The sequence below is a fragment of the Microtus oregoni genome, unplaced genomic scaffold, assembly GCF_018167655.1.
Source record: "Microtus oregoni isolate MIOR12 unplaced genomic scaffold, Mior012 000036F_ref0000092, whole genome shotgun sequence".
Taxonomy (NCBI): domain Eukaryota; kingdom Metazoa; phylum Chordata; class Mammalia; order Rodentia; family Cricetidae; genus Microtus; species Microtus oregoni.
In genome coordinates, this window is record NW_024543095.1 from 20751992 (window position 1) to 20777631 (window position 25640).

A 25640-nucleotide genomic window follows, 5' to 3' on the forward strand; every position below is an offset into this window, starting at 1 on the left:
TGTATTAAGGCCATGAGCTGTAGAACCATTATTGATAAGTACTTTGATCTTCCAGTTCCCTCATGAATCACCTTCCTTTACCTACTGGTACTCTTTTGCAAGCAAGGTAGTTTCATCCTCCACAACCAAATCCATGTACAGCTCTGATAGGATGAAAATTAAGATTAAATTGTGACATGAGCATAAAAAGATTGTAGGTGTATGATGAAGACTCATCCACTCAGAGATACTCGATTCTTAAAAGGGAACTGGTACCCACAGATGTCTTAAAGGGGTGACGATATGGAGTAACTGGAAGTGGAGTCTTGTGGAGACAAGTGACCCTGCAGTTTGCACATCTCTGAGTTGCATGACTGGTAACAATGACAGGAAAATAATATTGCTTTACATTAGCCACATGAGTTACAATTATATCACAATTGTGCTTATTAAGAACAATTACAAAACAAATGTGATCACCAAAAGTTTGTTTATTTCCACATATGCTTATGCAATTTTTCTTGCTACAATTTCATCTAAAACTATGCCAGAATCTTCCTGCAAGACAGGAAGTAGTAGGTAGTGGATACTCTTCAGATATGAAATTCCTTTGGTCATTATGTCCAATATCTTATGCACTTCTGTGAGATGTTTGTGGCATTTAATTGCAGTAAAGCTTAACTTTGTGACCCCATATGCTCTGAGCATAGAACCACACACTAAATCACAAAAATACTGTCTGAGAAAGCAAATAATGACAAATAGCCTTTCACTTTAAAAGAGTGTTATATGCAGATTCACAAAGAGGTTAAACAAGTTTGTGGGTGAAAAGTATAGGGTCAAAGGTTGAACTGAACCTGGCCACCAATGAATTAGGCAATAGGACAGCCTCACTTGACTTTCATTGTCTCTAGCTGTAGGGTGATAACTTGAAGGAAATCTGTGGTTTAAATGCCTTTGCATAAGTTTAAATTGGTGTAGAAAATAAATTAAGGGTTCATTACTTTAAAGAGAATTGATGATATGGTATTTTTCATATAAGAATCTCATTAGTGCATTTTAAATACGATTTAACACCAGGGTAAACACTTTGAAGTGCTGAGCTTCAAGGAAACAAACTTGGGTGCTGAAGATGTAGCTCAGTAGAAGAGCACATGCCTAGCATGTGCAAGGCTTCAACAATACACACACACAAACACACACACACATATGTATACTTATGTATATGTGGTACTATCTGTGAGTGCTAGCTTATGGCACATTCTATGAAGGTGTTTTGATGACAATTTTAAGCCTTTTCTGATAGATTCTGGGGTGGCGAAAGTTAGTCAAAAGCCAACAAGCACCATCTGTAACATATTACTGTTTTGTGGACGTTAGTCAAGTATGATAATAAAGAAAATATTACTTTTATTGCAAACATTTAAGATGTGTTATTTTGTGTCTCTTAAATGGAATACTCTTATATTTTGCATCCATTAGTCTGCCTGTATATAATTAAGTTAATAAGTCCTTCAACATAACATGGCATACATAAAATATAAATATTTTGGGATAGTTCTCAAATTTAAAAAATGTGATAACATCTGCACTATATCAGCTTAATCTTACCTCAGCTGGTTGTACAGAGTCAAGAGAGCTCTACTGTGGTCCAAGTAATGCCATAGCAAAGACGAGATCTGGCAAGCCAGATGTGATAAGCCCAGTTCTGGATTATAAGAAAATTTTATATCTGGAAATCTAAACCATTAGAACTCAATATTAATTTGCATGTTTGTTTATGTTCTTAACAAGGAGCCAATTATTTGTGGGCATTGGAAATAATTTTACTATTTAAAAGTTATCTGAAATAACTAAAGCTTTCTTATAATTTATTCATGAACATAAGAACACAAATCCATAAAACCAAATGTTATTTCGCAGTGTAGACTTTGCAAGAATTTCTCCAGATAGGCTCTGGTAAAATAGGCTCTAATTCTCGCCCTAGCCCTGCTGTAATCAGGCTGTTCTCTTTAATGTGAAGAACAGTGAACTAGAACTTGTTTGGCTCCAAAGCTGATACTACATTTAAACAGAGCACCAAAACTCTTTGCAGATGCTTTCTTTGAGGGGAACACTTATTCCCAACCTGTATCAGGTGACAATTCCTTTAGACAGGTAGGGAAGAGTGATGAAGATGCTGAGTGTCTCCCAAGGTCATCTGGGAAGGTTACCTTGTGGTCTATTCTTCTGAGTCTCTGAAGCATCCAGCATTATTGGTATACCAGTAGAACGAGTAGCAATGTGACCAATACAACAGTTAAATATTCCATATTGATCCCCCAATTAAACTCCTTTCCACTCATAACATTCCAAGCTCAGCTACAAGTCTCCCCCAACGTGGAACTATCCTATCCTTCCTGTCACTTAGTCTCAAAGAGCAGGAAGCCTGCGAAGGTAGAGAAACGCTGGTGGTCCCCATGGAGGGCACCGTTGCCCATTCTCAGCCAGACTTCATCCCCTTTGGCCAGTTTGAGCACTGCGTGGTTGCTGGATGTGTCTGACTTCCCCTTTGTTTCGTAGCTGGAAATAAAGAGAGGGACACACTACTTAGTCTTCACCATGCAAACCCAGCCCTTGAACCCATTATGTCTCTACCTTCTCTTACGCTTTAGGTAGAGTCGTGTGTTAAGTTCTCTAAGTGGCATGCAAAAGGGAATAGCATAAATCACTTTTAGACCTGTCCAGTAGGATTACTATATAGAAGAGAGTTCCTTATCCCTATCAGACTAGAAACTTATACCCAGCATTATCTTACCAAACCTCCCTGGACTGTTAGGTGAGAAAAAAGAACAGTTCTGCTATCTTTGAATATTTACATATAATCTTTTTTTTTACAATGATTTATTTTCTTCTTGACAATCTGGAATTTGGTATTCAAGGAAGGTACTTTCAACCACCAAGATGAAAATGCACTTGCTAACAGCCAGGCAGGAGGCAATGTAGAAATAAATTCTGTGTACTGAAAAGATAAACGCTGGTGTGTGGTGGTTTGAATGGGAATGGCCCCTATCGGTTTATGTATCTGAATACTTAGTCCCCAGTTGGTGGACTGTCTAGGAAGGATTGGGGGTGTGGCCTGATTGGAAGAGTTGTGTCATTGGGGGGCTGTCTTTGAGGTTTCTAAAGCTCATGATGGCCCAGTCAGTCTTCTATTCTCATATTCATATATATTCTCTCTGTGTTTCTCTGTCTCTCTCTTTCCTGCCAAAATGTATATCAGGATATTAGCTCCCAGATACTGCTCCAGTGGCCATGCCTACTGCCGTTCCCAACACCATGATCTTTAAGAACTCAGCCTCTGAAACTGTAAGCAAACCCCCAGCTAAATGCTTTATTTTATAAGTTGCCTTGGTCCTGGTGTCTCTTCACAGCAATAGAACAATAACTGAGACCCCATGTTATGCTTGGGAGATATTTGAAAAAAGTAGGGTAACATAGACCTAGTATACAGTCACCACTTAAGATAAAGGATTTCAAAGAGGTAAATATTCTTTGCAGATTTATGATGTTTCTTTAAAAAGATGAGTTTGGAGAAGAGCCGACATGCTTGAAAGATAAATAGAGTCTAGACAATCAAGGCTCTAACAAGGTTGGAAAAAAACAAACAAATAAAAAAAAAAGGTGCTTGTATACCTGAAGAGCCAGGACAAAGCTGATGTGTTCCCATTAGAAACTTACACTCAGAGTCACACACCACTTATTTCCTCTTGGCAATAATGACTGCATTTAGAAAAGGGCAAAACAATGAAGAGCCACAAGAGTAACCGGCTGTCTAGAAGGTGTATTGGCTATCATTCACTAACATGTTCCTGACTGTGAGCCAAGAGAGCAAAGTCCTGATATGTTCTATAGAAATCCTTGCCGAAGACCCAGCCTGGGTTAGAAAGACTTGGGATATCTGTCTTAGTTCTCAGGTTTCCACTCCCTGGAAGTGGAACATGAAAAACTCTAAGACAGAATGACTTACCCTTTAGATGTGACCTTGGATAAAAGTGACAAAGAAGACCCTTCAAAAGATAGAATCAGAAGCCAAAGAGAAAATCAGCTGAAAACTGTCTTAAGAAAAGGATTGTTCATCTCTGAGTTCTGCGTTTGAACTAGTTTACGCTATCTCCCACGAAGACCAAGACAGAGAAGTGTGTCCTACGGAAGGAGGAAGAGCTGGGTGGATGTTTGGGAATAAGGAGCCCGAAAGGGTCTGGCTTTTACCAGAATTCATTGTCTCCTTGTTATGGATTTGATAGAAAATGTCCCGCACCAGCTCATGTGTTTGAACACTTGGTCCCCAGCCAGTAGAATGCTTTTGAAGGTTGTGGAACCCTTGGAAGGTGGAGGCTGGCTGGAGAAAGTAGGTTGTAACAATGCTTTCTTGAGTGGGTGTTTTTGTCACTTGGTGTGATTTCTGTGTTCTTCTACAGTCTGGCATCAGTAAGAAAGGGGAAGGATGAGTTAACTGGTAACAGCATTGTTAAGACATCCAGAACACACTGTCTGAGACATCAGAACCCTGAGCTTTCCTTGTTCCTTGTCCACTGAGGTTTGAGGGGCCCTGCCACACCAGGCTTCTGGAGAACTCTCCCATGCTGTCTTTGCTGTGATGAGCTGAGCCCTCTCAATAAACCCTCCCTTAAGTTGCTTCTTTCGGTGATGATCACAGAGATGAGAAAAGCAGTGAACGCCCTCCTACACAAGAACTGTACTAGTTCATGCTTTCCTCGGGTTGGTTAGGTAGAGCTGGGATCAGGGGGATTGAATTCTCTGAACTGAATGACAATCAAGTGTTCACTGTCTGTTCTTTCCTCCTCCTGACTCTGAAAAGGACCGTGATCGGTGAGAATTAGGAGTCAGTTTTATAGATGTCTAAGTTGCTTCATCAGCCAACATCCCTGAAAATAAAAACAAACGTAAAACAGGAGAACAGCCCCCACCCACACTGCTTTACAATGCTCTCTTCTTCCCTACCTGCCAGCCTATGTTCCCCTTTCTGGAACCCCTGCCCTGGTTGCTCAAGGTTCCGATATGACAATGTGTGCTGGATGACTAACAGCTCTGTTACCTGTTTTAACTCTTTCCCTTTCTTACAGATGCCAGACTCTAGAAGAACACAGAAATCACAACAAGTGAGAAAAAAAATACAGGGGAAAAAGAAAATAAGAGACCAAAAGTGTTTCCCTTAATTACGGGGTGGGGATTGGAGGGTGCTGGCTGTCTGCATGTCCTAGCAGCAGAGCATGATATGGTGCTGTCTAAAGCAGTATTCCCCAAGGAACTCCAGGGCCAAGGTGATAAGTATCAAAGTAATACACATCATTAGACATAAGGACCTATTCTGCCTTCCTCATCAGCAGTGAAGGCTGTGAAGACTTCTAATAGTGCCCAGCTTCAGGCAAAGCGGGAGTGGGGAAGCAGAAGAAACCAAAGGGAAGTGAGGAGTTAAAGAAAGGATCTGAGTGGTGATGGTGAGGAATGCTGCTGGCCATTTGCCCAAGGTCCCTTTACTTGATTACTGCTCTTCCCAAACAGGAGTGATAACCTGACCAAATAGAAGAGAACAAACCTGCTAGAGTACGCTCTGTGAGTGCCTAAGCGCTTCCCGTGATCAAGACGGCACGTACCTGTACATGCTGAAGACAGTATTGCCGTTGTGCATAAGGTACACGTACACCTCCTCTACGTCCTCATGCTTCATCATGCTGAAGGTGAAGAAATACACACCTGGAAAGGACAAGGGTTTCCTCATTCACTCATCCGTAGAAGATGAGTCAAGCGATTGCACACATGGCTTTGTTTTATCTGTGTATTGTCTAGTTTCATGATCTCTTCATATGAATATACTTTCGTTTGCTCCCTTAAAAGGTGCTTAGTTTTTTGGGGGGGGTGGATTTTGAAACAGGGTTTATGTGTGTAACAGTCTTGGTTGTCCTAGAACCCACTTGTAGACCAGACTGGCCTCTCTAACTCACTGAGATCCACCTGCCTCTGCCTCCCAAGTGCTGGGATTACAGGCATGTGCCAACACCGCCTTGTACTTCTATTATTTTTAACTCAATGTACTTCCTGTTTATACTTAGTAAGATGACAAAATAATTAATAAAATTATTCAAATATGTACTTAAAATGTACAACTACATTCCCCAAATGTAGCAAAGGCTACATATTAGAACACAAGTAAATGTTTCATAGTTCTAAAGAAATGGTTTGGGTCATTTCTCACATGACGCATTGTAAATCAGTAACTCTGCCACAACACCTTGTTGCTAAAAGTATATTCTTACTGATTTCCATGTTACAACTTTTGAACTACTAGCTATACAAAAGAAAAGTCCAGAAATATCTATAGGAAAAAAACTAAAGCAATGGAGCAGTCATATTTCTTTTCAAACACCTATTTCTTTCCTATGAAGATATTAGCTATAAGGATCCCTCTGATGTTGAGCCAAATTACAGAGGAAGATTATGGTTTGTTAAATGTTAGGAATGCGTATTTGATGGCAATCTGTGATGCCCATTCAGATACCAAGAGATTGGTGCAGAGAGGAAAAGTAAGAACAGATGAAAATTAAAGTTCAAGAAACAGTTTGTATGTATCTAGTGTTTTACATTTTATAGGATTTCATTTTATACACACATAACAATTATCAATGCCTGCAGAAAATAAATTTATAATCAAAATGGCAGGTAAGTACCTTAGCCTTCCTTTAAAAATGTACTGTAAAAAAAATAGATGCAGAAACACTTTAGAAAGAGCAGGCTACGAAACCAGACGGTAAATAATGGAACTCTTAGGATTAGAATTGCAGAAGCAAGCCTGTATAGTACGCACATGGGGCTCTCTCTACCAGAACCTGGTTTGGCATACTTGTGCTCTGGTTTTCAGGTCTTTGAGCGGTAACTGCAAACATCAGTATTCTCTGGCTTATCAACTTTAAAGGCGGGCTTACCACAGGGCAGGGAAATCTGACTGCTCTTTGGGCTGGAGAGGGAGGGGGAGAGGAGTGGGGGGAGGGGGAGAAGGGTGGGAGGAGGGGGAGGGAAATGGGAGGCTGGGAGGAGGAGGAAATTTGTTTTTTTTTTGTTTTTTTTTTCTCAACAAAATAACTAAAATTAAATAAAAAAAATAAAAAGAGTTTGGCAATGTTAACAAAAAAAAAAAAAAAAAAAAAAAAAAGAAAAAGAAAGCAGGCTGAGCAAGCCATGGGTAGCAAGCCAGTAAGCAGAATCCTTCATGGCCTATGCATCAGCATCGCCTCCAGGATCCTGCCCTGTTTGAATTCCTGCCTGTCTTTGATGATGAACTGTAATGTGAAAATGTAAATGAAATAAAAAGGCGGGAAAGACGATCATTAGTGTGAAACCACTGGGAAGGTTAAAAAATAAACAGTAAGTAACCGGATTTAAATTACTATTATCAGAATGGTGTCCAACCAAGGGAGCACAAAAATTTAATTATGGAGTCATTGAACTCAATGGGACCATTGATCCAAGATATCTAGACTCTTATCTGTGGCACTGGTCATGAGTTGCAAAAATTTTTACGTGAAACTTAAAGCCCTCAGAGCAAAAAGATCTCAAAACTGATATGGAGTGAAGTATGATGGAAAGACTGTCTCTGTAGTTGCACGAAGTTAGGCCATTCTTACTTTAACAGGGTGAAATAAACCAAAGCACACATTAAAAGCATATGTGTAAGTTTAACACGGCCAGCGCATTCTTAGAATATTTTCCCTGTGTATACCATGGAGGGGAACAAGGAAAAAAAACTGAAAAGCAGAAATTGAAAAACTGTCAGATTTCTGCAAAACTACGACACTGATGGAAATCAATACACTTCAAGTATGTAAAGGTGCTGCCCAACGCAGCAGGAAGCTGGACAGGGCTTCTAGGAGCAGCAGATATCAGCCCTGCCAGGAAAAAATATTCTCCCTGATGGAGAAAGGCCATTCTCAACTGTTGAAAGACAGTTCTGGGATCAGGCCTAAGAGGGCAGTTTGCTAGGAAAAAAACACAGACTACAAAAGTGTTTCTTTAGTAGCCATTACCAGGATTTGCCAGCAATAACAAGATTCCTGAAAATCAGGGAGTGTCAACGCTGCTTCAGAAGTCTTTCTCAGGAAGAATGGGGAGGAACTGTGGCCACACGGGATGAAAACACGGAGGAGCTCTGCTTAAGAATCTTGTGCTGTTGGTATCCCTGGGAGGCCTGCTCTTTCTGCAGGGAAATAGAAGAGCAGTGGACTGAGGGAGGTGGGGGAGGTAGGACTTGGAGGAGTGGAGGGAGGGGAAAAAATACAGGTGGGATGTATTGAGATCCCTGGCAACAAGGAGAGGCATGGAAATGCCACAAGATCGAGGTTGCCTGGGTCCATTCCCAGCAATCTTTAACAAACAGCTGGTCAAGGTGAGCCAGTCATTCAGCCATCAGCTGCCTTTTAAAGGCAGAAAAAACAGCAAAAATTATACAATGGATGATTAGTCCCAAAGGACATGTTGTCATATACCCAATGGATGATATTGCCGAATATGTACACCACTGGGAAAACCTGGCTGTAGTAATTATTTTCTCAATAGTTGTGACCAAATGCCTGATAAGAAGCAATTCAATTGAAGAATGGGTAATATTAAGAAATGTTCTTAATATCCTCAACTGTGATCACAAGTGCAAGACTGATTCTTCTGGAATCAAGGTATTCTCTTGACTGTGGGTCTCTGCACAGGTAAAAACCATACTATATACTTCCACCATAGTGACACAGTAAATATTCCCATTCTAGAAGGAAGGAATGGGAGCAAAACCAAAACCTACAAGGGCAAGCACCAACCCTACAGCTCCCAGTCTGGGATCTGGGGTCTGTGACAGCATTATTTGACTCTAAAGGGCCTTGTCTGGCCTACCCATCCAAGTCAGCTACCTGTAGCATATAGAGCTTCTCTTTCAGGTCAGATCCACTCTATGGCTGCAGATTGCCTCCCTGGAAAATCCCAACGTTCGTTCAAAGTCCAGCATCTCCAACATTCTAGGGTCCCCGTGGTGCCTTGACTTTTTCACCTTCATAGCTTCATAGCAGACTCTCAAGTCCTCTTTGTAGGGGCTCTGACCCTGCACCCATCAGATGGCCCCAGAGGCTCTCCGAACCCTTGGTACCAGACTGCAAAAGACTCCACAACCCCGTGCATCTTACATCATTAATGTCTCCAAAATCAATACCATGAGAATGATGCTGCCAACTTCTAATGCCAGCTCAAAATGTAGCCTGGCCCACATTGCATCACAGCTGCAAAAGCCTCTCTGTGCCTTTTCCACCTTGGAAAAACACTTCCCTGGGTGGTCTTTAACCCCCCTGTATTCTCTGCATTCCTGTGAGCGCTCTGGCTTCCAAGTTGCCATCAGATGCTTCCACTAAGATCGGCTCGCAGCATCCTAGGGCTTTTCTAGTCTGAAGTTCCAAACACTTCCACATTCCTCCTGCAAACCAACTTCAAGTATTTGAGAACCACATGGTCAGGCAGACGACAACAATGGCCCCACTGTCCCATACCGATTTTCTGTATCACTTTTCTCATTGCTCTGACCTACTGCTTATAAAGAATCAAGTTAAAGGAGGAGGGTTTACTTTGTCTTGCAGCTTAGGAAAGGCCACCGTCCATTACTGCTGGGGAAGTTTGGCATCAGCAGTATGAGGCAGAGATCCCATTACCACTGAAGTCAGGAAGCATGCATCACAGATAAATGAAGCCAGACTAAAGGCTCAAGACCCGTCTTCAGTGACCCTCTTCTTTCCTCAAGACCTGTCTTCTAAAGGTCCCATCACCTTCCAAAACAGGGTCACCAGTGGGGGCCAAGTGCTCAAACATACAAGCCTACGGTGGACATTTCACATTCAAACCACAACGCTACTGAATTCCGAATAAATTCCAAAATCAGTGGCAGTGTTGTGCCCAGTGGATTCCTTCATTTTGGTAATCAGATTTTAGTTCTAGTTAACGCAAACTTCAGAGGAAACACACTGGAGTGAGCACAAAACTTTGGCAATATTTTTGTAACTCTTCTGTCAGTCTAAATCACTTTAAAGTTAAAAAATATTAAAACAATAGAGCTTTTTGTTTAGTTTTTAGTTGGCCAACTGTCCAGACATTTCAAAGATTTTGCTGACGGCATTATAGATAAATGAGTGTTTCCCTATTCTAGTAAGAGGAAGAGACGGCTACAAGCCTTACAACCTTGCAGAGCTGGTCAAACTCATAAAGAAGTTCTGTCTATGTGTTGCTTTTATTAGTTAATAAAGAAGCTGCTTTCAGCCAATGGCTTAACAGAGTAAATCCAGACTAAAAGAGATATAGAGAGAGAGTAGGCAGAGTCGGGGAGAAGTCATGTAGCCACCAGAGAAGAAAAACACAAGCCATAAACTGGAAACTTTGCCAGTAGGCCATAGCCTCGTGGTGATCACAGATTAATGGAGATGGGTAAGTTTAGGATGTAAGAGCTAGTTAGAAATATGCTTAAGTGATTGGCTATGCAGTGTTTTAATTAATACAGTTTTGTGTAATTATTCCGGGTCTGAGCAGCTGGGAATGAGCAAACAGCCTCAGCTTACAAGAGTTTGTCTTTGCTTCCATGATTCCGTTCCTGGTACTTGAGCCTGTATGTGTTCAATTATAAACTGGCATAGGAAAACTACTGACAGAAGGCTTACAAAATGTGGAAACAGCCCAAAGGGCCAATAACAAGGAAATCAGTAGGTACATTTTCATGTTATTTATTTTGTTTTTTTTTGTTGTTGTTGTTGTTTTTTTTTTGTTGTTTTTTTTTTTTTTTTTTTTTTTGGTTTTTCGAGACAGGGTTTCTCTGTGGCTTTGGAGCCTGTCCTGGAACTAGCTCTGTAGACCAGGCTGGTCTCGAACTCACAGAGATCCGCCTGCCTCTGCCTCCCGAGTGCTGGGATTAAAGGCGTGCGCCACCATCGCCCGGCTTCATGTTATTTATAAAAGAAAGTCTTTACAAGGGAATATTTTTAAACATTATGGCAGTCTTTCTTTAAAAACAAACTATATTTAAAATATAGAGTATGCTAACTTTTATATAAGATTAAATGTTTTCTTAAACAAACTTCAAAAGTTGGATTATTTACTCAATTTTCAGTATTAAAAATAGAACAGGTATTCCTTGGGGGCAATGATGAAGGAACACAGTTATCACACAGTGAAACTGTGAGAATTATGTTCCGGGGACTTTGAACATCAGAGGTGTCTGTACCACCTCAGGGACATCAGATCACTCTCGGTTCTTCCCTCCCTCCATTCCTTCCTTCTTTGTTCTCAGCAATCCTCCTTCCCACCTCCCCTTCCATCTTCCCTTCCTCTCTCTGCCTTTCATCCATTTCCTCTGTCTTCCCGTGTGTCTTCTTCCTCCTTCCTTCTTTTCCTTCCGACCTTTCCTTTCCCTTCCATCTTCCCATCATTTCTTCTTTCTCTCCCTCCTCCCTCTTTCCTTAATGGCTCCATTCATGGATATGTAAATCTCACCTGATACAGGAGCCCCAAATCTACCAGTCATAACATCAAAGAAGTTTCCAATGTTGGTCTCAACACTGCTGAAGATGATGCCACTGTTCTGATTGCTGAAGTGAGTTGCTAGAGAAGCCATGAATGCGATCTAAGGAGAAAGCTGGTGGTCAGTGCAAATTTGTCTTAAAGAAAAACATCCCTATACAGGTAATTTTCTTTCAGTGTTATTTGTAATGGAAAGCTTGAATACAATAAGTACCAAACAATAAACAAAGAAGTAAATAAATGATAATAATTTAATGTATTTATTCCATATAGATACAGTCTACATTAACAATTCTGAATGTATTTAAAAAACTACTAGTCCTTAAAAGATACTTTTTTAAATATTAAGTTTGTGTTATCAAGTAAAACTGAAAAAATTTGGATAAAGTTCTTGGGCTGTAGTATTAGATGCATATTTGTATATTAAATGATTAGAGAAACTTACAGTTGAACTTCTTACTTTTGTTAACCCTAGGGAAATGTCTTTTAATGCATTAATTAAAAAGGCAACACAAGATTATTGTGACTTAATATTAGACTTCATTAAGTGTTCTATTTAAGTGGAGTTGTTCTGTAGTCAAACTGAGAAAAATATTTTCAAGAATATCCATAAGTGGATAGCAAGATGATTGAGCAGGTAAAGGTACTTACTGTTGGGTTCAGAGACCTGAGTTTGATCCCCAGGACCTATACTGTAGGCAAAGAGAACCAACTCCCCAATAGTTGTCCTGTCCTATTTATTTTACAATGAAAGAGTATTGTATGAATTACCTTAACAGGCAAAAGAGAGGCTTGCAGTTATCCAAAACATAGCAAAAGTGGTTAAAGAAAATCAGAAATCTATTTGACTATTGGAAAAGAAAATTTTCTGAGCTTAATTCTGCATAAAATAAATATCAAACAAATTGAGGCCAGAAAATTCAAGAGAACCAGAAAATCAGTTACTGTGAGCAGCCCCACCTGTAATTTAAGACTAATCCCTTATGTTTAGGAAACCTTGAGAGCCTCAGCTTAATTCATGGAAGCTGAGTAGCAACAGTTACTCTGAGAAACCTGTTCCATGATCCAACCACAAGATCCTATGGATTGGGGAATAATCTATCTATTTGGGTCCTGTCTTAGGGTTTCTACTGCTAAGAAGAGACGCCATGACCATGGGAACTCTTATAAAGGAAAATATTTGATTAGGGCCGCTAACAGTTTCAGAGGTTCAGTCCGTTATCATCATGGCAGGGAGCGTGGCAAGCGTGCTGACAGACATGGTGCTGGCTACATCTTGATCAGGAGACAACAGGAAGTGGACTGTTGCACAGGGCTTGACTCGGGCATATATGAGCCCACCCCTCAGTGACATACTTCCTCCCACAAGGCCATACCTACTCCAACAAAGGCACACTTTCTAATAGTGCCACACCCTGTGAGGTTATGGGTGCTAGTTACAAACTACCACAGGTCTGAAGATACATGATTGAGACTCAGCTTAAATCTGAGCCTCAAATATCCACGTCCTTTAAGTTGAGAATGAGGCACCATCATTGCTCTTTTATGGGTACTGCCGTTGTTACTGCTAGTAGTGTTCTAAACTAGAATTTGAATAATTAAAAGAGCATTAGAACAATTGTCTCTATCAAGAAATGATTTCACTTGATAACACTGTTGGAGGAGATTTGAAAGTCAATGACAATCCCTTAAAAATAAGCAGAAGTAAGAATAATAAATTCTTTAACATGTAATGGATGTTAATCCCCCTTCTTCATAAATTTTTGTAATTTTTTTAATTTTAAAATTAAAATATGAATTTAAAACCTTCCACTTCCTTTTAAAATTCATGGCGTCTTTTCTATTATTTTGTTATTTTTGTTTGTTTGTTTGCTTTTTGAGACAAGGTTTCCGTATGTAACAGTTCTAGCTGTCCTGGAACTCAGCTTTGTAATGAGTTGGCTTTGAATTGACAGATATTAGCCTAATTCTTCCTACTAAATTCTGGGATTAGAGATGTACACCACCGAGCACAACCTGTGTCCTCTTTGTAAGAAATTAGTATTGTTATATATACAAATGCACAAAAACATAGATATAACCTGCTGAGTCCATTTAGTGTTGCATATATATGCATATATGTGTGCATATATAAATATAAACACACATTTTCAGGACTGAACACTTGGTATTGAGTAACCAATTAGGGGACTCATCCCTGAAGAAAACTAAACCACCATCTCTCAGTGCTTAATTGGCTGTATCTCTTTGTTTAGAAGTGGGTCTAAGAGATTCCTTTCATCCATGTTAGCATGTCTGTTGGTGCTGTCGTTGTTCAGAGAGCCATGTGGTTGACGATTCATGAATGTATGATTCCTGTTATTGCTAGGAGACAATCTCACAGCCGACTTCCTGTTCCTCCAGCTCTGACGATGTCGTTCTGCCTCCTCTGCTTTGATGTCCCCTGAGGCTCAGCTGTGGGGCTGGGTTGTAGATGTATCAACTACAGCTGGCCACTTCATAATCTCTCTGTATTTTGAGCAGTTGTTTCCACAAACTTAAGACTTCCATGAATGTGTGAAAGAGTCATCCCAAATGAGCATATTTGTAACATTTGGGGAAACAGATGACATATAGTGGTTGCTCAGATGTCCCCACTAACTACCTGTCCCATGAAAAGACCATCTCTACCTTTTTTTTGCTAGTTTTCATACATCTCTAGACCATCATAGAAATTACCTTAGCCTAGCTAGATAACCTCCCAGCCCACTCGTTAATTTATATTGACATATGAATCCCATCATGCTGAAAGTATTAAATAGAATTAAGAAGTTGCCGCCAAGCCCCTCAAAAGTCAGTTCTGGTAACACACAGGACATCTTATTTTACACTTGAAAAACAGGAGCCCAAGAGAATGGTGCAGTGTACCCAAGAGTAAACAGCATGATTGCTGCCCAAATAAGCAGCAGTTTCCTCTCATCTTGCAAACAAGAGCGGCTTTGTATACCCGTTCTCAGAAAGTCTCTCTTGTTCCAGAATTTTCTCCCAAATACTTATTTCTAACCACAAATTGCTCTTTGAGGAAGACAAATTAGCCAGACACAACCTGAACAACAACAACAACAAAAAAATCCATTTTTAAATATTAACAAAAACTAACATAGAGTTAATCATTTTTCTGGGTTACCTAACATCAATATTTACAAATTTTAGATGTTGCAATAAGAATTATAAAGATGAGTTCAAAGAGAACTAAAGAATGCATCCAACTATAAAGGGGTTATGGCCATATAAATAGATTTTAAAGCTTCATGTATAGATGAACATAGCCTGATCTACCAAATGGAATAACTCAAAAAATAAAATGTCCCTAGTGAAAAGAAGACTCTGATGTGAAACGTTTATATAAAATTGAACTATAAAATCTAATTTAACAGAAAAAATGTTAATATACAAAGATGAAATTTAACTACATAATGTGGCAAATTAGCAAATAAAATATAACTAGATGTTTAGCCATTCCATTTGTATGTTTAAATGTTTTAGCACAACTTGGTTATAACACTCTTATTTAACCCATTGTCTCATCTGGAAAATAGGATATGAGTTTATATTCATGGCTGTTTGAGGGAGCTGGATCTCACACTTGATAAATACCCTTTCTTAAAGCCATGTTTGAGAACAGGCCTGCCATGTAGCTGAGCAAATTGAAACTGAGATTTTCTCAGGATGACTGACAGTTTGTTTACTAGAGCCGTTTGGTTCCTGGTCCCGAATGTGCATGCAGCATTAGAAGTCACCTGGGGATCTGCGGAGGGTGGTTTACCTGCAGTTCTGGTGGCACTCCTGGGTAGCCCTTCTCTCCTTTGGGGCCATGCTGCCCCCGCTCCCCTCGAGGCCCCAGGTCTCCTTTGTCTCCTTTCTCGCCTTTAGCCCCTTCGTGGCCAGTGGCTCCATTATTTCCATTGTTTCCATGGTTTCCTTTAAAAGTCAGAGATCATATGAGAAAACTGATTCACTCCGACCTCCATGTGCTTTTGGACAGACACAATTCCTTTCTTCAGAACTAGTCAAACTCATTTGTAAAGGGAGACCATTAAAGAACCCTGACCACAGCCCTTTAAAGGGAATCAGACTAGTGCTCTTGTTCTGGGCTCTGGATACGATTAGAGACCAAGACCACAAAGCATGCTTTCCTACAAGCAAAGATTGAGTGGAAGACTGTGTAAAGACCATCACATTGCCATTGGAAACAGTGAAGATTAACAAACACAATACCCACCAGTGCTAGAATGGCTCAATTTTAGTAATGGTGCACTTTATTAATTACATATTTATAAAAATATTTTAAATGATCAATGTTACAATAAGCATAAGTGATATTTTAGTTATGGTTGTAACAAGTAGGGATGGTGTGGTACTATTTCAGTTTGAATCATTGTATATTTATATATTATATGCATAGATGAAAAACTAATTCTAGTTATTATCCACAATTATTTTAGTTTTTCATGAATAGATGAAGCAAGGGTGATTTTTGTGTTGTTCTATATGTTTTTCCATCTCCTTCAAGTCTTATACAAAAGCAATTTTATAATTGGGAAGAAAAACTCATATAATAGCATAATAATTTTTCAAATCAAGAGTCATGTAGTATATTCAAAGGTTCACTCTGCTGCTCAGACCAGTTCTGCACCTATTTCTTATTTTCATATTTGCTAACTTTCCATCTCTTTTGTGTTATACTTTGTGTGTTATCTTTGACAGGGCAGTAAATCAGGCTTGAAATGTTCGCAGATTAATAAACTTTGTTGGATCAATGTGTTCTGTCTCAAAGGTGTTTCTCATGGGAAACCTTTCACCAAAGCCAACTTGCCCTGTCACCTGAGAGGAGGTCAAAGAGCCTTGCTTCACATCACTGACCCTGTGATCGAATGGCTTTGGTGGACAAAGACGTAGGCTTAAGTATAGGACAGGGTACGAGGGTGGGAAGGAGTTGTTAGGGTTTTTTTCCTTTCATTATGAATTTGGTTTCACATGAGAGGTACAAGGAGTTAATCCAGTTTTGATAAGTATAAACATCAGTGGGGGAAAGTCAGGAACACAAGTAGATTTCTTGTAGAAGGAACTCCTCTGGGGTGGGGCAAGGATAAAGGTCTTTGCTTTGCCCACTCTGTTCACTGTAGTAACGCTCTAACAGAGTGACCCAAGCTTAATCAGCTGGAACAATACAACACAGGTTAACCATGGATCTAGAGCAGTGGCTCTCAACCTGTGGGCCGTGAGCCCTCTGTGGGTTGAACAGTCCTTCCACAGGGGTCGCCTAAGACACCAACTATTTGCATTACAATTCATAACAGTAGCAAAATTAGTTATGACGTAGCAATGAAAATAGTTTGATGGCTGGGCTCTTTACAGCATGAGGAACTGTATTAAAGGGTCACAGTATTAAGAAGGCTGAGAGCCACTGTTCTAAGGGGGCTGATGAGCTCAAGAGCATTTCCTTTGCTGCTGCAGCTTCTACAGCCCAAAATAATACTCATGAGTCCAAGTGAGGCATGGAAATCAACTAGAAACAAGGATCTGAAATTAAAAAAAAAAAAAAAAAAACTAAACTGACACAGAAAGTCAGACCCCTCCGAGAATGGTAGAACAAAATCCAGCAAGCTTTCCTTTCTACCTTTTCTACCAGCCTCCATTTGATATGTTTTAACAAAGTTATGGTGTGTTGTACAAAGTACACTATGGCAGAAATACTGACCGCTGGGGTTTAGATAAATGCCTCCCCAAAGCCCATATGTTCGAGGTTTGTTCCCCAGTATGGTGCTGTCAGAAAGTGGTGCAAACCCCAAGAGGTGTGGTCTAGGTGGAGGTTAGAGGCCACTGAGGATGTGTGGCTTGAAGGAGGTTATAAGGGCGCAGTCCTTTGTGCTCCCTCACTCATGACGTGAGTGCCTTTGCTCCCCCCAAGCTCCCACTAACTACAAAGTAGTCTCAGCCAGCCATGGGAGAAGCCTCCAGAATCATGAGCAAAATCTAAGTTGATTAGCTCAGGAATTGGCAACAGTACCGGAAGGTACCTAGGTACTAAGGTGGGTGTCGGTGCTAAGGTGGATGTTGCTGCTAAGGTGGGTTCCCTGTGCTAAGGTGGGTCTCTGCTCTCAGTAAGTGTCTGTCCACGGGCTGGTGATGAACCTTCTCTCTTTTGAGTCTCAGCTTGGATGCCTGAAGCCTCTTGGATTCTCGAAGTAGTGTGGAGAATAAACACCATAGGGCAGTGTTCCATTTGACCTGACGTAATGAACTTAGCTCCTTGCCAGTTGTTTATCTTTGCCATTCATAGCACACAGTATGTCAACCCGAAGGGTTTGCATTTGCTCTTGGCTTCTGTTTCTGACACTGTTATTGAAATTGCTGTGCAAACTGTGTAGGTCCTTACCTGGAATGCCAGGAGGGCCTGGAGGCCCAGGGGGGCCTTGGTAACCACGGAATCCATAATCTCCATGACAACACTTGCTGCAGTCTGGGGGCAGTCCTCCGGTTTGTGGAGACTTGAAAACGATGGGAAAAGAAGCTTCAGGTAAAGATATTTGCAAGCACTTAAGAGCTTTTTAACTTCCTCTGGCCTTCACCCTTAGATAAGTTTCACTCCGCTCAACTCAGGGTCACATCAGAAAAGATGGTGTGGGACACGGGGAATATCTGTGACCTGGGGGCTAGGGAGTGGGTAAGGTGAGTGGGTGATCAGAGGTTAAGGATACAGGGAGTCCACGGAGATGTGCCTTGGGGTGGTGTGAGGGCAGGGTGGGGCAGAGAACAGGGGTGGTCTTGGACAAGCCCATGACAGCAAAGGCAGTATCTTGTTCCCAAGAGGAAGAGGACATGAAAGCCCCTTCTCCCTCGATACCCAGAAGTCTCAGGTACAATTAGACTATAGTAAGCCTCAAAGCAAGCGAGCAACAACTTCCAAGGTAGCTATTAAACACCACACTCCTAACGTTGGCTTAGAGGTCTTAGGACCTCTGCAACTCCACCTTCCCAAACCTCTAAAGTACACAAACTGCTGAGGAAACAAAATATTCCTTAGTCTGTACATTAGCTTATTTATTTTTAGATTGAAAAATAGAAATACAGTTATCATATACAACAGCTGTTCTGAGACACGCATGTACGCCCTTGCTGAGTGACCAGTTTGTATGCTTTACCTCGCTGGCTTTCCTCCGATGGGTCCATTCAAACCCTTCTTCTTGGCAGTTTTCAGGAGTTCAATACACTGCTGCTAACTGCGCTCATCCAATTGATTCTTATTATGTACACGTGGGGCAACTCTAACCTCATTATAAGTATTTAACATTTTATACATTCCTCTTCTAAATTTAAAGTGATTATCTCACTATGCAAACTAATATTTAATAAGCGCAAATGGACACTATATGCTCAACTGTGACTCCCATATAAGAAGAATATAAAAATATAGGAATAAAAAAAATTCTCAGTTATACAAAGATAAAATTCTAAAGTGTACTCTTGCTGCGAAGGAACCAAGGACCCAGTGGACTGACTGGCGGGAGAGTCAGAACGTGTAGAATCTGGATTCTCCTCTGCACTGGCAATCTGCCTTCTAATTGTGTCATGCAAAATACTTGTAGGAACTTTCCTAGATACCAGTTACAATCCAACAGTTTTGAAAACAGCACATGGTTGCTAAGGGATTCATTGTGAAAAGAAAAGGATCCGAAATAGAATGGACAGAACAGAGGACAAAGATGGGGCACGAGGCAGGGAAAGAAGAGGAGGGAGGAATTTACCATTCTGCTTTTCTCTGCCACTAGATGTCCTCCAAGGAGAAAACTGGGTGAAGAAGGCCTCACATCACCACACAGCTACACCTTCCTTTGATTGGTTGGTCTTAGAGACTTGGTCATTGTCCTCCCTTTCCCTGAAGTTTTCCATTAAACCATTAAGGGAGTAGCCCACCCTGGACCAAGTCTCTGTTGCCACAGCTCAGACCCAGTGTTGAGGAATCAGGAGCTAAATGCTGGAGATAACTCTTAGTCTTAAGTCTGCCAAGCCTAACCGCAGACAAGTATAAATTCATATTGGCTAAGGAAAAAAATCAACTAATACACTTGGTTAGAGATGAAGACACTTGATATCAAACTCCACAGGCAACCCCACCTACCACACATCTGAGAAGTGTGTTCGTCATCTCCTGGGATGCTTTGCTAATGTGAAATGCAGCTTCTAAACCCCAGGACCCAGAGTTTGGCCAATGATGGGTTTCATGGATAGAGTGGTGGTGGTGGTGGGAGGGGGAGCTCTGTAAGAACAGAATGGAAACTCTGAGATGCTCAGGACTGTTAGACTAATCACTGCACTGGGACCAGGGTCCCTGCTCAGTTCTTTGTGGCCTTCAAAAGTTACCATTCCCAGACATCAATCTGAGCTGGCCCTGAATTTCCTTTCTAGTGCTAAGATGCAAGCAAGGATGCTATTGTGTTTAACTTTCGATAATAATTTTGAAAGACCTTTAATATTTTTTGATTTTTTAACAATTTTATTACATGTATTTCTTCTTTCTTATATGCATAGGACACGTGATGTGACACACGTGGCAGTCAGAGGACAAACGTGTGGACCCTGGGGAATCAAGTTTAGGTCAATCAGGCTTGCCAACAAGTACCTCTGCCTGCAGCGTCAGCTTCCACACGAGAGAGTCTTGATACTCGCATTTGTAAATGTCTAGTATCTGAATACAGGGAGGTGGTGTCTCTTAGTATCCCAGCTAACGAGGATGAATGATGTGCATGTAAGCTATCTCGAGTAACGTCAGGAGCACAGAGCTGCCACCAGTACAACAGGCAAGCTCCTGGTTCTCCTAGTTGGATGCCTCCCAGGAACCCTCCTGCGATGTTTCATCACGTGTTCTTCCATCTGGCCTTGTCTTTCAAGGTCTAGTTCAGAGGAACAATGATAGTGCAGCAAGGAGGGAGGGAGAGAGAGGGGAGACACACACACACAGGGAGAGAAACAGAGAGAGAGAGAGAGAAACAGAGAGAGAGAGAGAGAAACAGAGAGAGAGAGAGAGAGAGAATATGCTGTACATATTTGTTAGTGTAGGGTGTGCATGGTTGGGACCAGAGATGAGTGCCAATATTCTTCCTCCACCATTCTTTTACAAGACAGAATCACTGAACCTGAAGTTTGTAGGTTAGCTAGGCAGGCTGGTCAGTGAACTTTAGGGATCTGCCAGTCTCAGCAGACCCACCCCACACTAGCACTGGGTTGCAAATGTGCAGGCACACCTATCTCTTTATATGAGTGCTGGAAATCCGTCTTCAGGTCCAGTGCTTACATAGCAGCCCGATCGAGCCATCTCCCCAGCCCTCTCGTGAGGCTTTTGCTGGGCTCCGAAGTCGGACAGGATGTGATCTAGACATTTTATTCTCGCTAAGGAGGATTTGTATATAGGAAGTCACTACCCACAGCCTCTTCAGTTTGTCATCCTCCTTCCCAAATCGGATAGTTATATACTGGGAGTGTGCAGTTGAGCAGCAGAGGGGTGTCATCTGTAAGACAAGCTCCACCCATTTCGCAGAACTGAGTTCTACTCTCAATGACTGTAGGAAAAGAATCAACAATTCTTTTCTTGGAGAAACAAGATGGTAGGGAGGGAAGGGGAGAGAGGCTTTGGCAAAGAAAGTTCCCAAAAAAGAGAAAGGGAGGTAGAACTCTTCCAGCTCCAATCCACCACGGACTCCATAGCCAGCTTCCTTTCTGGTACACAAAGCTTGTTACCTCCCTGCTCTGCTGTCACAGGCTGAACTTTCAGGAGCAAAGCTTAGATAGTCTAAAGTTAGCCTAAACTCCTTGACTAGTCAAGAGTACTCCCGTGCCGTCCAGACATGCAGGTCATGCACAGTCTCCTCCATCAGCACAGGGCCCAGCCACACCCAGCTGCTCATGGGCTCCATGGTCCTCAGTGTCTAGTACTCTTTACACCTCTGCTATAAACATCCATCTGTTCATTTCTTCTCTTTACTATTTTGTAAGGTCCAGTGACCAAGACTATTCATTTTTCTCAAGTTTTCTTTGTGCATTGACCTTATTTACCACACAGAATTTAATCAAACATAATTCATAAATTAACAGAAAAGACTGGTTGAATATGAGTAATGAAACCTGTTGCTTTAGAGCTAATATTAAAACTTAATAAAAATTCAAAAGAAATAAAAAGGTTGAAAAATGAGTGAGTGAATGCATGAACGAATGAATGAATGAACAAATAAATACTGATAAAATTTTGTTCCTAACAGAGTACTTCAGAGTGGTTGGTGATGGGGGCTTGGGTGTGTTTATGGTCTCAGTTTCTATCCTATAGCATGGAAGAAGTCAAAGCTGGGAAATGCTTGGGGAGTAATTGATGGGGGAAAGGAGAATAGCATAAAGAAGAGGATGGGGAAGTAGGGAGAGAGGGAAGAGTTTCACATGATCCTAAATACAGTATCCACTTGCAAAGAAATGGTACTGAAAACTTCCGGGATGTTACTGGCTCTGAATCTTCTGGGCAGCTCCACAGGGTCTTTATCTGAGGATGCTTCAGGAATCCAGGGCTAGAAAACTAGAATGTGGAGGGGAGCAAAACTATAGTTGGTGTTGGTTATCAGGAAATAACCGAAGACAACCTATAGCAGCCCATTGGACACCTAGGAAAGACACTATCCATCAAGATGGAAAGCCAGATCGGGGACTGGACACAAAGTAAATGAAGATAAAAAAGTTAGATGAAGATCACTGAAGCAAATGCCTTTAAATAGAAGACAGACTTGGAAAGAGTCATTTTGTTCATACACACACACACACACACACACACACACACACACACCCTTGACAAAACCCCACAGGGCGACTAAGAAACTGCACCGTGTGGTCCAGTTACATGTCTCAGGCTATTCCAGTTCTGCTGCTGAGTCTGTGTGGGATCCTAGGCTGACCTCATAATCGGATAATCAACCAAGACTTCTCAGTCTGGAGTTGGGGGTTGCAGCCATGTGAAAAGAAGTTCCAGGGTCTTTACAAAGCATCCAGTTCATGGTTCCTGTGCTCGCGTGTCCTGCTTCAAAGATCATGTAGTCCAAGTGCCCTTCTCTCCACTCCACCTAACTTTAGCATTTTGTGTGTTAGATTCTAAGTACAAATAAGTTTCTTCCTGTTTTTGCTTCTTTTAATTAAACTGAAGTTTGCAATTCACTACACCAAAAACCTATCCTCATTCCTAAAAGATGTAAAGATAAGTCCTCAGATGCTGGGCTTTTGTCCCAAAAATCAATCAAGGTCTCTTACTAGGAGACTGAGTAATTCCATACCTTGTAATTTAAACATGTAATTTTTTTGTTGTTTGTTTCTTTTTCTCTTAATGAGTTAATCTGTTTTTTTTTTTAAAAAAAACGTTTAAAGGAGAAGGCTTAGCAACCTAGACTGCTACAAAACAAATAAACAAAACTAGAGGGGAAACATTACAGAAAATCCCCAAATCAAAGTAAAGCAATCTAAACTGGCTTTTGGCAGAGGCAAAGGGCAGCTTCTCCCTGCTGGGGAGGATTAAAAAAAAACCAGTGCTTTGGGGATCAGCAAAATAATTATTCACAGCAATGCATCTATCCACATGGGTCAGCCCTTCTTTCTGCATCAACAGAGCAATAAAATAACAATAATAATAAGGTCCCAACACAAAAGTAGGCTGTCTCCTCCTGGTCCCTGTTCTCACCCAGCACATCATGCCAGCAACTAGGAGTTCCTGTTAGATCCCAGATACCCACAAGCAGCTCAGCAAACTGCTCACAAGCGCAAATTTTAAGAATCATAGTTAAAACAACAGCAACAATAGTCATTTACGTCTGCAAAAAGTCATTACATCTAAAATCTTAGAAGAGAATTCCGAGTACCTGGCCCCAGAATGGGTTGATCTGGGCTAGGTCCTCTACCTCAGGGTGCGGAAGCTCATCTGGTCTCAGGGGTTTTAGGTCTGTAGAAGTGTTATTATCCACAGTCCCAGTTTTAGGATGGCTCCGCTCTCTCACTTTCTCCCTCCTGGAGCCGCTACGGCCAGTCTGCTGGTGGCTCTGCACTATCCTGGCCACCGCCTTATTAGCTCTTCCGCTCACCTCCATGTATTCATCTTGACACAGGCAAAATGGGAGGGAAAACAAAGCCAGCAGGTGCCACCAGACGATCTGCCTCCCGAGCATGGCTCACAACAGAGCCACGGAGTCTTCCTGGGCAGCTGGTGGGGGCTGTAGGTGCCGTGGTCGCTTCAGGCAAATGCCAGGTCTGGAGATGAGAGCTGCAGCCGGCTGGGTGGTTTTATACTTTCGGTGTGTAATAAATAAGACTGCAGTCATACCAGAGTGACGGCGGCCCTCCCCCCGAGACAGAACAGCCCCCATTCATCACATTCCTGCACCACAGGCAGGATAGTGTGTGCGCGCGGGGTCCAGTTGGTGGGGTTCATAAATGTCACACCTTGGCATGTTGTTTTGTGTAAGAGCGAAGAATATGTACACAACCAGCTGGAAACAGAGACTGTGTATCCAGTGGTTCCCTTTCATGATTAGACACGGAAAGGCTGAGCCTTTGTGGTCTAAAACAACTTTTGGAAAAACCTCCCCCTGAGCTTGCCAGGGAATCCAGCTCAATCCAGCTCTACTGCAATTACAGCAGGAACCGGTTCAGGTCAACGGAAAGAGGTTTTGCTCTGAGCAGTACGGTTTGCTCGGTCCCACTTTGGGCCACTGCAAACCGTGAGTCCTCCCTCCCAGATACCAGCAGGAGCCAGCAGTCTGTGGACTAGGAAAGACTGATCAGAATCCAGGGGCAAAGGCTGAGTTTGGCTGAGATGTTTCCCCCATGCTAAACCTTATTTTCTTCTCCTTTGCATCTCTAAAAGCCAACCTTAAGCAACACATGGTCTAAGTTCCTGCTAGGTGGAAACACAACCTACTTTCTTGTTAAAGACATCCTTCTCCGGTTTCTCTGAACCTATGGAATACTGATGTGCAGTAGTACCAAGAAAGGTGGAATGCACCCAATTAAACATACGATTCTAAGGGCTCAAAATCGAGAGAACTACCACCTCTGAAAGCTCCTGTGCTTGTATTGATTAAACCGAAGAACAAATGGACACGCCCAACCTCTTTAGTGATAATAAGTTTAGAGAACTGATAGTGTTACCTTTAAAAATTGATTCTTTTTTTATTTTTGTTTTCCGTTTTGTTGAGACAGCATTTCTCTGTGTAGTCCTGACTGTGCTGGAACCTGCTCTGTAGACCAGGCTGGCCTTGAACTCACAGAGGTCTGTCTGCCTCTGCCTCCTGAGTGCTGGGATGGAAGACAGGTACCACCACCGCCCAGCTAAAAAGTGCTTTTATTTACAGATCATTCCATCTATTACTCACTGATCAGAAGGTTGTTGGCCCACCCCCTTGAGGCTTATTGCCGTCCTGAACTCTTAAAGGGGATGAATAGGCTAGTGTCTGGTCTGGGTCCTCGAGGACAGTTATAGAAGACAGCCAAGACAGTTTTCTATATAGAAAGCAGGGTTACTTACTGAGCAGACAGAGAAAGCGAGAAAGGAGCTGCCACAGCTGCCCTGTTTCAGCAAAGGGACTTGAGAAATAAATGCAGCCTCTGAACTAACCAAACTGGCAAATGCTACCTTGGCCAATCCTGCCACTCATTACCTAGCCAACTATCTCCCAGAACCCACATGAATCCAAAGAAAGTGCTGGGAGCCAGTGATAGAGTTTTCCCATAAAGTCAAGCTCCCTAGATCGCAACAGGGGGTTGGGTGTCATGATTAGTCAGGGCCAGCAGTTCCCATCTTCTGGGCAGAGAGATCCCAGTTCACCAGTGTGCTAGCTGCGTCTCAGATGTCTTCCGTCTTCTTTGAGCACACATAAGCATAGTGCAAATGTAAACAACACATCGGACTACAGTCCAGCTTGGATTCTCTCAGGGAATCCCCTCCCAGGCCTGGATGCCATCCGGCAGGATCACAGCCTGTGTGAGCAGACCTCAGTGGTGAGGACTCAGCT

General features: G+C 41.8%; 1 protein-coding gene and 1 long non-coding RNA gene across 3 annotated transcripts in view; one reads left to right on the top strand and one right to left on the bottom strand.

The window, feature by feature from the left end:
- LOC121433073 overlaps nt 1-5972 on the top strand; it is a 10504-nt gene extending 4532 nt beyond the window's left edge. Inside the window, exons 2-3 of the long non-coding RNA XR_005972267.1 lie at nt 3242-3327; nt 5545-5972. This is a non-coding gene — a long non-coding RNA (uncharacterized LOC121433073). The remainder of the gene's footprint in view (nt 1-3241; nt 3328-5544) is intronic.
- C1qtnf3 (C1q and TNF related 3) lies at nt 458-23856 on the bottom strand. Of its 2 annotated transcripts, none has more exons than XM_041631313.1 (6): nt 23712-23856; nt 17987-18098; nt 15374-15528; nt 11542-11671; nt 5637-5736; nt 458-2541 (listed from the first exon to the last, which is right to left on the bottom strand). In XM_041631313.1, the coding sequence occupies exons 1-6, from the start codon at nt 23793-23795 to the stop codon at nt 2382-2384; spliced, it is 741 nt and encodes a 246-aa protein (XP_041487247.1). In that variant the 5' UTR covers nt 23796-23856; the 3' UTR covers nt 458-2381. The 2 variants fall into 2 exon arrangements, with proteins under 2 accessions (XP_041487247.1, XP_041487246.1); XM_041631312.1 differs by having other exon boundaries at nt 23493-23856.
- Between the last annotated feature and the right edge of the window lie 1784 nt (nt 23857-25640).

Bases quoted from the DNA above. Each gene is read 5' to 3' on its own strand.
- C1qtnf3 (XM_041631312.1), bottom strand. From the start codon at position 23,795: ATGCTCGGGAGGCAGATCGTCTGGTGGCACCTGCTGGCTTTGTTTTCC. The intron at 15,529-17,986 runs GTAAGGACCTAC...TGACTTTTAAAG, and splicing joins AGGCCCTCCTGGCATTCCAG to GAAACCATGGAAACAATGGA. The intron at 5,737-11,541 runs GTGAGATTTACA...TGTCCTTTCCAG, and splicing joins ATTTGGGGCTCCTGTATCAG to GTGTGTATTTCTTCACCTTC.